General features: G+C 34.2%; 1 protein-coding gene across 1 annotated transcript; it reads left to right on the forward strand.

Annotated features, from left to right (window-relative positions):
- The first annotated feature begins 3 nt into the window (after window positions 1–3).
- LOC144973003 (BTB/POZ domain-containing protein KCTD5-like) lies at window positions 4–12,906 on the forward strand. Its single transcript, XM_078914926.1, has 7 exons — window positions 4–323; window positions 1,922–2,337; window positions 3,158–3,266; window positions 3,738–3,829; window positions 4,889–4,984; window positions 6,256–6,378; window positions 6,862–12,906. The coding sequence occupies exons 2-7, from the start codon at window positions 2,143–2,145 to the stop codon at window positions 6,889–6,891; spliced, it is 645 nt and encodes a 214-aa protein (XP_078771052.1). The 5' UTR covers window positions 4–323; window positions 1,922–2,142; the 3' UTR covers window positions 6,892–12,906.
- Window positions 12,907–14,119: the final 1,213 nt, after the last annotated feature.

Here is a 14,119-nt window from a genome sequence, read left to right on the forward strand (position 1 = left end):
TTCACAACACATTTTAAACAGTAAATTTATCTTGAGATTGGGTTTGAATGTCATTCATATTCAACTGAAAGGATAAATTCTGATTTCTTCACTATTATTGAAGTGATAAATTTGTAGAATTTGTATACTTACTGGAACTTCAATATTACTCTTTGATCTCCAAATAGAAGTTACTATTTATAGATCTTGTTGTCAATAAAGTCGTGATTGTTGCTTACGGAAGTTGATAATCAAGTCACTGTTTTTAGTTCAGCCTTGGCTTGTTTGTGTGCACCAGAGGATTGATTTTTCTTTCGGTCAATAAAAATACTTTTATTAGAATGGTAGGTATTCCCAGTTTGAAAAACCCCATCAATGCCTTTTGATTAATTGTTAAGGGTAGTAGATGGGAATGCGTTATTTTACATAGAATTAGAATTCAATGCATTCTCTCGTACAAGCTGAGTCCAAAGTAATGTTGGAGTGAGCAATCTCTCTTCACTTCACGAGTTTAATTTTAATTTTTGCTTGAGCGTTATTAATTTTGACATTATTCTAGCGACTGTGATCTATTTCGATGCTACATTGTGGTGTGTATTTTATTCCCCTTTCTTCTCTACTCTGCACCATACTTAATTGTGCTGTGATATCAGAACACATCATTATTCATTATCATTTTCTCAATCAACTCAACAACTCAATCTCCCTTTTCTCACTTCTCTCTCACTCCCCCCTCTCTCTCTCTCTCTCTCTCTCTCTCTCTCTCTCTCTCTCTCTCTCTCTCTCTTTCAATCACTCAATCTATTTCCCTCTCTCTCTCTCTCTCTCTCTCTCTCTCTCTCTCTCTCTCTCTCTCTCTCTCTCTCTCTCTCTCTCACACACACACACAAACACGCACCACCCCTCCTTTTTTTTATTTGTTTTGACTCTGATTATTTATATTTCTTCTGTTTTTGAGAAAGATTTTTTTCCCCTGTCACTGTCATATATTAATCAAAATTAATCTGAATCTGAGTTTTACTAGAAAGTTGACTCAATTCAGAGTATTTGTATTCAAGGGCGGAGAGTTGTTGAATGTGACAGCCATTGTTGGTGTTTAGGCTGAAGAATTTTGATGATCTTCGTTTAAATGTTTCTAAATCTGTTGTGTTCACACATGATTCTGGAAGAGCGTTCCAGTCTTTGATAGTGCGGGGTGCAAATGAATATTTGAAGATGTTTTTTTGTAGATTGGTGATTTAGTGTTTTTGAGTGTGTTTTTCTTTGAATGTGTGTATTTCATTGTATTTCTAGTTGTTCTGGTGAGATGGGCTGGACGTCATTTTGTACATGGTGTTTGTATTTTTTAACATGAGAGTTAGTCGTTATTCTTTCTGTCTGTCTTGTAAAGCTGTCCATATTGAATTTGAATGTGAACAAATGGTATCTATTAATTTGTGGCGAGAAGGGTTTATTAAACTTATAAGATGTGGCTTACATAAACTCTTGCACAAAACTCCTAAATTCTTAATTTCAACGTGGGACTAAATTTGTTAGTCGACACACTCCATGAGTGGTTATTTACAAAAAATTACATCTGACTCATTTCACTACTCAGATCATCGGATATGATTTATTAACAAACCTGTTGTTACAAATTGTATGCGAGTCTGCAAAAATTCCTCCTTTTTTCAAAATTTAATAGTGACACATGTGCATCATAGACTACGAAGATCCCAAATGACTTCGACACATTTCCTCAAGCACATTGACACCAGAAGTCGATTTGATACTTTTTCATCACTTTATTTTTAAGTTACAAATTGTGCACAGCTTACTTTGATCATCCAATTATGAATTACATTAATTTTAATCAGGATAAATCATAGTATAAGGTTCTGAAAAGAAAAGACATGGTCATTGTGTAACTTCATCCAATCCATTATTTCTCCTTTATTTTCAGATGCCTTAAAGATCTTTATACCAAGTGACAAGAGTTGTATTGCAAATAATTTTCAACCCATTTCCTTTCCATCTCCAATTTCTTGTTACTTTTTGATGCTAAGAATGATGGGCACTTAATAAATGGACATTAATTCGAACTGCACCTTATTACTTTGTTATAGATATTTGTTTTGATTTGGGGGAAAAGTGCTTAGTATTATTTTAAACGGTGACAGAACTATGGCTTCACAGACGAATGGCAGTGGAGGTATGAATGGAGTAATGGAGACTGGTGACGATTGCAGGAAGGATGAATGGGTACGACTCAATGTTGGAGGAACAACTTTTCTTACAACCAGGACCACTCTCAGCAGAGACCACAAGTCATTTTTGTATAGACTTGTACAAGAAGCTTCCGATCTCAACACAGATAAGGTAAAAAGTTATGAGGGTAATGAAATATTTACTTGGATCTATGATAATTTATTTGTGACTCTTATGGTGTCAATATACCTATCAAACTAAAAGAAGAAAAAAAAGCAGGCATCGTTTTGGAAATGGTGAACATTTATATGTGTAATGTGTGAATTATAAAACTTATCGCTACTCAAGAAATCCTCACAGAATAATCACTTATGGACTGGGTAAACAAGTCACACTGTACCACTACTACTACTTGCTCATCATTATATTTTGGCAGTAACTTTTTTGATAACATTATAGATAATTTGCGAAAAGAATAGAAAAGGAGTTTGTCATAATCTGGCAGTGTCCTTAAAAATGAGTGAGAAGAATCTTAGTAAACTGATTTTATCAAGGTACTTGGCAAGTTTGTCCATTCTTTGTTTTAGCTATTTGTAGCCAATTTATTTTTAGGCATTAACTTTTGTGCTTGAAAAGTTATAATGTGTACCATGTATGTGATCTGTAATTTGACCCAGATGTTATTGTGCATTTATTATTTACAAATCATCCACTTTTTTCAAAGAGTGTTTAATCTAATATTGTCATTTGCTGTACAATTGTTGACACTTCAAAACAGGGTTCTCTTTTATAGATGTTATACCCCATCACTACTTTTACTCATCTTTGATTCAATTACCACTCAAGAAAGTAATTTAAAACAGTTGAAAGGTGCTAACTGATAGCATGATGCTTCAAAAAGTCTCAAAGGTGCTACGAAGCTTATAAAAAATTTCAGGAAACAGATTATTTTTTATTTCACATTCTTCTTTTTTTTTGTTTCCATTGACAGGACAGTGATGGTGCCTTTTTGATAGACAGGGATCCCACATATTTTGGTCCAGTACTTAATTTTCTCCGCCATGGTAAACTAGTCTTAAACAAAGATCTTGCCGAAGAAGGTCAGTGTATTGATGCTCTCTCTTTCTGTCTGTCTCTCTCTCTCTCTCTCTCTCTCTCTCTCTCTCTCTCTCTCTCTCTCTCTCTGGTACTGTAACTTGTTTTGGCTCAGCGTCTACTTTAAAAATATTTTGTGTATTCTTTTCCCTTGCTATGATCTCAATTTGTTTTGGTTCGTTTGGTTTTGTTTTCTAACACCCCCCCCCCCACCCCATTCCCTTGTTCATCTGATATTGTCCTCAGGATTAATCTACGTGCATTTGGTGTATGTATATATTTTTTAAAAGGAGTGAATTGTTGGTTCTATCGTGCCATTTTGCCAGTTCATGTCATTGATTCTTACAAATGAATATTAAAAGTGACTTGGGAGATCTTTTGTATTGAAGTTTGTCGTTAATGTACAATTACAATGGACCTATTAGGGGTGGGAGAAAATGTGTTAATTTCATTTTTGTCATTATTTATTGTGGCAGGGGTTTTGGAGGAGGCTGAGTTTTACAACATTACAGAATTGATAAAGATTGTCAAAGAGAGAATCATCGAAAGGGATGCCAAACAAAACCAGGTAATGATTGATTAATAAGAATTAAAGAGTGGGGGGAGGGGGGGGGGACCCGGTGTTTTAAGTGGTGGCTTCTGTGAAAATGATGGCTCAAAGTCCATTGGCAGGTTGGGATTTGGTGAAAGTCCAGAGATAATGTATTGATTCTGGCAAGCAAAATTAAGCATTAATAATTTGATCTTTTGAAAACAGTTACTAGGGATGTCCTTTTCTGGTTGAAGCTGGAAAACCAGCTTTTTTAAATCTTCTGGCTATCAGTTTGTTTGTTTTTGTTTTGTTTTGTTTTGTTGTTTTTTTTTTGCTAGAGACTTGAATTGTTTTTTGTTTTTCTTTTTTTAATGTTTTTTTTGGGGGGTTTTTTAGATGAAATTATTAATTCTTTTAAGGCAACAGATAGATGGATATTTATTATTTTAAATTATTTCAGCGTTATATCATTTGATGGAGAGAAGCTTTGCACTAGATATTTTCATATGCGAAAAAATTTCAGTTTGTTTTTTTTTGTTTTGGCAAAGGAAATCTCTGATTTATTACAGGTAGTTTGGGGAGGTGGGAGTGAATAATAATAATAATGCTCATTTTCAGACAATCCTAAATTCTGGGTTTTTTTTTTGGGGGGGGGGGGGGGTAGTGTTGGTTTTATTTATTTTTATAAGGGTTATTATTTTTTATATTAGAGAAAAATATTATTGCGGTGTGTATGTACGTGTGTCAGTTACCAGATTTTAATTTACTTTCCAAAGCTGTAATTTGTCAGGGATTTACCTGCTTATCTAAATCTAATAAGAGTAAGCATCGATTGCAATGTCAAATATGTCATCTTGTCCCCATTTTTATTTTGATTTAGATGGGTGCGATAATTACATAAATCGTGTACTAAAAATAATATGACTCCATGGAATGATTTATTTCATGGTCACCACATGCAACATGCTCAAAACCAATCTTATTCATTCTATATCGCTTCAGGGGAGAGGGATCTCAATTTTGTTTATTATGTAAAGTGGTCTGTGTGTCCTTTGAGAAATTTTGTGTCCTAAGCTTTTTTCATGTTATCCTCAGACATTCATGAAGAATGTGTACAGAGTTATGCAATGCTCAGGTCAGGAACTGACTCAGATGGTGTCCACTATTCCAGACGGCTGGAAATTTGAACAGGTAAGTGGTGATAATGTGGAGACATTTACAAAATGTTATAAGATGTAAATATCCCGCAGTAAAATACCACATTGATCTAACTACACACTGAACAATCACTCATTATACAAGAACACCTTAAATGGCAAGTACACATCAACAAAATAATAAATAAAGCAAATTCAGTGCTAGGGTTCATCAAACGGAACATCAGACACTGCCATGCAGACCTAAAAGAAACCACCTACAAAACACTCATAAGATCAATCTTAGACTATTTCTGTACATTTTGGGATCCACACCTACAATTGGATAGCAATTGAAGCTGTACAGCACCCGCTGTAAGTTTTGTCCTCAATGGCTACAGCTCCCCATAGCAGCCTAACAGACATGATCACAAAGCTTGGATGAACTCCCTTACAGACAGACGGAATGAACAACTAATACTTGTGTTCAATATTACAAACAAAATGACGTCTGTCTCACCAGAACAACCAGATGTACAAATTCACGCATTCAAAGAAAAACTCACTCAATAACACTAACACACTAATCTACTGAATCAAACATCTTCAAATATTAATTTGCACCTGCACTATCAAAGACTGGAACGCTCGTCCCGCATTTAAAAAAAAAAAAAATTTTAACACCAACAATGGCTATCACTGTCAACAACTCTCTGTCCTCGAATACTCAGAATTAAGTCGACTTTGAGTAACATTCAGATTCAGATTAAATATATTTATATTGCACTTTCTCTCTTTAGAGTCTTGAGTGATGAACAACTTTCTTTTTTTTTCACACGGAAGCAAGCGACAATCGGATCCAAATATGAACAATGTACAAATAAGTGGTACAACAAAGTTACAATATTTAAACAAAATATCAGATTTATTTTTTATTTTTTTTTACAGTAGAGAATGTTTTGTTTTGTTTGTCTTGAGATGTTTTGAATCACTCAGTCATTAAAATCCTTCTCTAACTTTGTCATACCGCTTGTTATTTCTATCCCTTAAATGGCAAGTTGTTAGCTCTTTCTGTTTTATTTTTTAGGAAAGACCAATTTTAGAGTGCAATAATGATCTTATGTAACACCTGTTGCCATAGCATCCATTGCACAATACATGTATTGGCTCCTCTTTGTGTGTGTGTGTGTGTGTTGGTAGGAGGTCAAGGAATATAATGTTGTTTTGGCAGATATTAATCAAGATGGCTGTAATGTGGATTCCTTGTCTGAACCAGAAATTTTATTTTCTATAATTTATTTTGTCCTCTTTTTTTAACTTTCCCAGTTAATCAACATTGGATCTCACTACAACTATGGAACAGAGGACCATGCTGAGTTTTTATTTGTTGTCTCAAAGGAATGTCCATCTGTCATTAATGGCACAGATGAGTCATCTGATAGGGCCAAGGTAGGGAGATTTTTTTAGATTTTTATGTGTGGACATCTTACATCTTCAGATTTTATTTTTTTTAATTTCTTCAAATACGGATTTTTAACTCTCGCTTTTTATGTCAGGTCTTTTTCATAACTTATATAAATAAATCCACAGTGGCCAGAGAACCACCACATCATCACATAATCTTCTACAATTGATTGTTTTAAATTGTTTAAAACCTTTTTTTTTTTCTTTTTTTTTTTAGGATATTGCATATACAACTCATATAACATATGATACTCTCTGTGTGCGTATGCTTGTGTCACTGTGTTTATTTTGGTGAAATGGTTGGTTATGAATGGATATCAGGAGGGTTCATCACATATCAGAAATTCAGACGCTTTTTTTAATGGTTTAGTGTGATTAAAGCAGCTACAATCTGTACATTAAATAGAATATAGATTTAGATATTCCATATTTTTAAATCTTCATAAAATTTATTCTTCTTTTCCTCAGGTCTTGCAGTTGAAGGGAACCAGAATCTGAGTTTTTCATGTCATCATCATCATTATCACCACCATTGTCTACAGATTAATCCACAAACCTTCTGACACCAGCTACCACTGAGCTTATATTAGATTTATTGTTGGGCTTCAAAATAGACTTAACCATTTTGAGTTTGTATTAAGTTACAAGTAAAAACATGTGGCAGATCACGCAGCACAATATATATATATTGATATATAATGATGAAACACTTTTTTTTTTTGTCATTTGTTGGGAACGCTTTTCCTTCATATATCAATGGATTGAAAATTGACCCCAGCTTGTCATTGACATTTGAAGCAAAAAAAATTCCCGCCAAAATTAATGAAATACGCCTTTTCATTATACAAGTTTCCTTGGATTGTCCTTCGTTCATTAATGGCAGTTTGAAAACCACTAGTGTAAATCGTACGCTATCCTCATATTTGGTTGTCAGATGTAGGGCTGTGATTTATCATGCTGCCACAAGTAATATAACTTACACTTACACAAAACCCTTACCATTCTGCTTAAAGTGTGAAGAAGTTGAGTGATATTTTTATTTATTGGAGGGAGGGGAGGAGAAAGTAAGAAGTATGCAAGATCATAATCTTGATTCAATGTGAAGTGAAAAAAAATATGATGCATTTAAAAGATTTTGTTATTCCACCCATAATCTTGGAAAACCTTATCATTTCTTAATAAAATCAAAATCTTTGAATAATGCTTTGAACCGGTTGAATAAAAATTTGAATAGATGACTGATTGGCCATCTGAAATAGTCTTTTGATGTGTATAAATACAAATCCATTGAAATATAGGAAATTCCAAGTTGATGGGGTTTCTGGTATAGTTTGAAGAAGTAAGTAGTGTTTTTAAATGATCACTATCGGTCTCTTGAATTCGGTGCAGATTAAGCCTTTTACTAAATTATGATTTTGAAATATCTAAGAATCTTACTTTGAGGGGTTAAATAAAGGTATTCTTTGATGGCTATTGTTTTATTGAATCTTTTTTTACTGCACACCAACCCTCACTTGTGTTAAGTAGTGCGCTAAAAATAGCTCATGTGATAAATCTAAAGCCATGAATGATTCTTATGTTATTAGGTTGTGATACCATGCCAGGTAAAATTGAGGCGATTTTTTTTTTTTTAATCTGTGTATGCTAATATTTTAAAAAGTTTTCCCACATTATTCTCTCCTCTGTAACTGACCCTGTATCATCACTTTTGATGTTTGTTTCAAGCCGACAAAGGGTTTGATATCAGCTAGGAAGTAGTACATGGAATTGATGGCTTGTCTTTGACAGTTATTCAGTTTGTATATTTTAATCCATCTGTGTGAAGAGGTATTTTGCAAATAATGTAAAACTTCAAAAACAGTATTTGGTTGAATATATATTTTCAGCCCATAGCTTAACACTGCAATTATATATATTCTATAAAAATTGAAATGTTCAATGTCCTTTTCCAATGTCTCTTTGTGCCCTGTTGTAAATTTCATTTGTAAATAGTACTATTACAAATCTATGTACATTTATCATCAATGTATTTCTGTATTTGCCCATTGTTACTATGATTCATTTATTCAAGTTGTATTGCTGACAACCTGTTTCTTCTTTCAAAATGATAGATGACTTACAAAATAGATTGTTATTGTAATATAGGTCAGCGATGTCCATCTTAGTTTGCTCTCTCTGTCTCACTATCTTTCAAATTTTTTAGTTTGTGATGTGAAACAGTTTTGAATGGAGAGTAAAAGCAATCATTGATTACTAGAGAATAAATGGTTCATGGCTTTTCTAATTCTCTAGAACCATTTCTTAAGTTTTGGTTTGTTTTTCCCTGGAAATTTTATTTATCCTCATTGGGATTTAATGGAGGAAAAAAAGAACATTTGTTCAAATTGTCACCAGTCTTTGTGTTAGACAAGTGATAACAGGCTTGTTCCTCCACATAAATAAGGCAGCCATCTTTAATTTCTGTTGAATTATTTTTCATCCCCTCCTTTGTCAGAATTTTGTATACACTCTCTCTGTCTCTCTCTCTCTCTCTCTCTCTCTCTCTCTGTCTCTCTCTCTCTCTCTCTCTCTCTCTCTCCCTTCCCCCCCCCCCATCCGCCTACCCTATTACCATCGCCAAATTTTATTATTCTTATTCAGGAAAATGTTTTATATTTTCTTAATTCAAACATTGAATGGATATATAAGCTTAGAGCTTTGTATTCTGCTGTATTATTTTGTCATCATTCTCTATCAAATGGTTGTCATAACAGTAAATAATCGGGCATTGTGGACCTCAGATAATAGGTCAGTAGGCCTGAAGGTCAGCTCTTGTTAAATTTTATTGTTCCGTTACTGGTGTCAAGAGTAAATTCAACCCTGGGGACTGGGCAGGGCCTTTGACCTCCCATGGCGTGCAGGAGGTCACTTGCTGTGTCTTCTATCCCATTTTTTCTGGGGGGTTTTTTTAGTTGCTTTCTGTCTTTGTTTTTGGAATGGGATCACTTGGTTTTGCCCTGACTGTTGCAGAAAGGGGAACAGTCAAATGTGTAGTATTCGTTTTGGGAGGTGATTTTTTTTTTTCCTCTTGTAAATCATCTCTTGCTGCAAAAGTAATATTTTCAACTTATTATTCATAATATTTATTCGAGTTGACATTATCAAGATCTTAAATCATCAGTTAGTTTTATTATTGTATTTACATTTCATCCACTTGTTGGTAAAAATGAATGTTGTGGTATTGATATTTTAAAGTAAGTTACAGACTGTATTCCTCCTGTCAATTCAATCTGGTAGAGAAACCATTCTTCACCTATTTCTCCCTGGCAATATTCTTTCATTTGTCCCATCTGTTTGACTCGTAAGGGACTTATAAGCAATGTCTGGGTCGTTTAGATATTTTTTATCTTGATTATTCATAGGGGTGGGGATTAAGATGAATTAGTAATTTCCGTATCCAGAGAGGCAGTCAAAAATAAAAGAAACACAGTCTTAATAGAGCTCTTGGACTTGACTTTGCCGATCCAGTGATCTATTTAGCTGTTGCCTCTTCTTCCATCTCATGCCTTATTATGTTTTTAAGAGAAAATGTTTAACGTTTAATCATGCTGTCTGGGTGGTGTTCCTGACCTCCCATAGTGGGCAGGGGGTACATGCTGTGTCTTCTATCCCCTTATATCTGTTTTCCAACATGCTTTCTGTCTTTGTCTTGGAATGAGATTACTTTGTTTTGTCCTGGCCCTGGCCAGAGTCCTAGCTGGGAGGGAAACAGTCAAATGCATAGTTATTATTTTGGGAGATGATATTTTTTTCCTTGTAAGTCATCTTTCTGTTACGCATTGTATTATTTTTATTTTACATATCTTATTTTTATATTATGATTTGTAATTTGTAAACATTTGAGTGTGTTCCTCTCAGTGGGAACCTGTACTTGTGTTAGGATGAGACATTAGGCGATCTCAAACTAAGTACACTGATTGTGTGCTCTTTGAATCTATATCTGCTCCCTATTTGAACCAATTCCCTTTTGTCTTACTTTTTCTTGGATGCTTTAATTGTATTTCTAGAACTTTTAACTATCCCATTTTCTTCCTTTTTACTGGTGCTTATATGACCTAAATGTGTTGTATGTGCTGTCGACCTATAACCCTTTTAAAAATAATTTAGAAGACAAAAAAAAAACATTAAGGAGATAAGTAAAGTTGTTATAATGTCAACATGTTTTCGCTACAAATATTTGACCTACGGATGATTTTATTGTCCTCAATTATTCATGCAAAGAGACACTCATTGAGCATCTTCTTGGTATCATGTTAATCTAAACCCATCTAATTTTCTTGCATCTAGATCAGGTGATTCCTGACCTCCCATCGTGAGCAGGGAGGTACATACTGTGTCTTCTATCCCCTTATGTCTGTTTTCCAACATGCTTTCTGTCTTTGTCTGGGAATGAGATTACTTGGTTTTGTCTAGGCCCTGGTCGGATACCCTGAATGGGAGGGAAACAGTCAAATGTGTAGTTAGTTTTGGGAGATGATATTTTTTTCCTTGTAAATCATCTCTCTGTTATGCACTGTATTATGTTTTGTATTAAATGTATTTTATATGATTTGTCAACATTTGAATGTATTCCTCTTCGTGGGGACCTGTGCTTGTGTCTGGATAAGATTTTTAGGTGATCTCAAACTAAGTACTTTGATAGTATGCTCTTGGAATCTACGTCTGTTCCCTATTTGAACCAATTCCCCTTTGTCTGCCTTATTCTTGAATGCTTTAATTGTAATTCTAGAACTTTTTACTTTCCCATTTTCTTCCTTTTTACTGGCGCTGATATGACCTTAATGTGTTGCAAGCACCGTAAAACCCTTAAAAACAAAAACAAAAAGATCAGGTGATTTCATGTCATTGGTCAATAATGTATTACATATTTAATGCAAACATCTCTGCAGCACGACCTATACATTCAAACACCTTTCCACTTTTTAAAGCTTGAATATTTTTTTTGTCCACAAATAAGAAATCGGGTAATTTTTTTTCTTAGAGAACATATAAGATATGCAATCCGTGTGGGGTTTTTATGGGGATTTTTTAAAATTACGCAATTCTGTAGTTTCTGTTTGTTTTATTTATATTTTTTTTCTGTAAAGCCAAATCTTGTGATTTTTTTTTTGATTTTTTTTTTGTAAGAAACAAACAACCCTTGACCCAAATTATTTCTATTCTTTTGCTGGAAACAATTAAATCTGAAGTTGTGTGAATAGATTAATGTTAGATTTTAAAACAACTCATTCCCATTATTAAGTTTCAATGTAGAAACGAGTCACTTTGTCAACCAAACTATTTGATAAGAGTAAAGCGTGGCATATGGTATATGTTTTATAGTTCTGAATGTGCCAAGAAAATAATTACCTAGTAGTGTCCATTTGGATTTGTTTTTGTTTTTTTTAAAAATAAATTTCGATGCAAAGTGCAAACCACTAGTGTGCACATTTCCAGTGGGGAAATTGGCGGCCATTCCAGCCAGAATAACAAATTGCTTTGGCTACAAAGCGGATTAAGCTCATTTCTTTGTATATATCATGATTTTCTCTCTCTCTCTCTCTCTGGGCCCTTCTTTTTGTAATAGAAATTTGCTCAAATTCAGGTGCTTGTTTACAAATCGGTGATTTAATTTGAAATAACAGTATACCCATCATTCTAACACACTCATTGAAGTGAAAGCCACCCCCACATACACTTAATGGTTTACCTTGTCTTTTTCTCTTATTTTCCTGTGGATCCTCGATGAATGAATCGGTTTTGTTTTTCGTTAACAGACAGATCGCGAGTTATTCATTTCAACTTATGTATACTTACAAGTATTAAATAAACGTCTGTTGATGTCACTTCAATGTGTCTATGTAGCAATGAAATAGAATTTCTATGACGTATGGTTGTTACTCACTTGACAAATTGCAACTTTTGATCCCAAATCATCTCAAATTATCGATTTCTTATTTTTTTAAATGGCAAAATTTTCATCTTCTTGTTGTACAATAAGCTATTATAAATGTTAATTTATTTGTTCATGGTTTACATATATTACATATTGTGGGAGGGAGCTGGGGGTTAAGTTGTTATTTTAAGGAACAGCAGTGACAAAGTAGTAATAATGGCAGTTGTAACACTTTCCTAAGCCACTGCTCTGAGGGGTTCAAGTCCTAGCACTATTTTTACATATAAAGTAGGTGATTGCTATTACTAATAATAGAATTTCGATGGACCGGTGATGACATCATCAAAATGTGGGGTGTTCTTCTGTGCCATTTCTCACACCAAATTCATTTTCAGACAGGGACTGATGCAAATATTGAGTACAACAATTATTTTTATTAATAATTAACAACATTGGATATAAAGCAATCTTTTTTTAATCTTGAGTGTTCGTGGAGATGAATGGCCTTAACTATTTATTATTATTGTTAAGAATGGGGTCTACTTTTGTGTATGAATGCTGCTCTTCTGATTATTACAAATAAATCTTTTGGAAAATTATCATTTGATCATTTTAGCCTTGTTATTTGTTTATGTTTAGTATGCGAGAGAAAAGAAAAAGATGCGAGCTGTAACAAAACGCAATATCCACTGAATGCACACAAAGTGCTTTACAAGGGATCTTGAGCCAGCAGCAACCATGTTGAAACAAGTCCTGTATGGCGGTATTGCAATATTTTTTTTTGATAGACAACACTGCTACTGGCCGGGTACTCATTTTACTGGCCGGGTACTCATTTTACATCAGAATGCTGTGAGAGAAGGTGAGTAAAGAGCCTTTTTCAGTGACACAAATTCATGATGTCTTATCTGGTAAGACGGACGAAGACCTCCTGACTCTCCTAATTTTATCCGAAAATGCCTGATATTTGTTCTCATTCATGATTTCCATAATTTACATCTATTTCCCCACTTTTTGGGGGTTTTTAAAAAACCGTTTTTAAATGTGTATCCAGAAAAAGCATCATCACTATCCCCACAACCATCACCATTATCGTCATCATCATATCTTCATGTAAAACACAGATTTTCCCCTGGGTGGGGTTCCTGACCTCCCAGAGTGGGCAGGGAGGTACTTGCCGTGTCTTCTATCCCCCTATATCTGTTTTCTAACTTGCTTTCTGTCTTTGTCTTGGAATGAGATTACTTGGTTTTGTCCTGGCCCCAGCCTGATACCTTAGCTGGAAGGGAAACAGTTAAATGTATAGTTTTGGGAGATGATATTTTTTGTCTTGTAAATCATCTCTCTGTTATGCACTGTATTGTGTTTTGTTTACATATTAGTTATGAATTGTAAACATTTGAGTGTATTCCTCTTAGCGGGGACCCATGCTTGTGTCTGGATGAGACTTTTAGGTGATCTCAAAACTAAGTACTTTGATAGTGTGCTCTTGGAATCTACATCTGTTTCCTATTTGAACCAATTCCCCTTTGTCTTACCTTTTCTTGTGTGCTTTAATTGTAATTCTAAACCTTTTACTATCCCATTTTCTTCCTTTTTACTGGCGCTGATATGACCTTAATGTGTTGCAAGCGCCGTAAAACCCTTAAAAACATTTTAAAAAACAGATTTTCCCATGAATTTTGTTTCTGAAAAGTTGGCAAATCTGAAGACAAATGTCCCACATCAACACTGCCAAGGGATCTCCATTCGATTATTTTTTGTTTGTTGCTTTAGGTCTCTTCCAACACAATTGAGGTTATATGAGAGACC

Source organism: Berghia stephanieae, chromosome 5 (genome assembly GCF_034508935.2).
Source record: "Berghia stephanieae isolate SIO BIC M18660-M18661 chromosome 5, UCSD_Bste_1.3, whole genome shotgun sequence".
Lineage (NCBI taxonomy): Eukaryota > Metazoa > Mollusca > Gastropoda > Nudibranchia > Aeolidiidae > Berghia > Berghia stephanieae.

Excerpts from the sequence above, each read along its gene's own strand:
- LOC144973003 (XM_078914926.1), top strand. The coding sequence starts at position 2,143 with ATGGCTTCACAGACGAATGGCAGTGGAGGTATGAATGGAGTAATGGAG. Across the intron at positions 3,830-4,888 it reads GGGATGCCAAACAAAACCAG|ACATTCATGAAGAATGTGTA; the intron begins GTAATGATTGAT and ends TGTTATCCTCAG. Across the intron at positions 4,985-6,255 it reads ACGGCTGGAAATTTGAACAG|TTAATCAACATTGGATCTCA; the intron begins GTAAGTGGTGAT and ends TAACTTTCCCAG.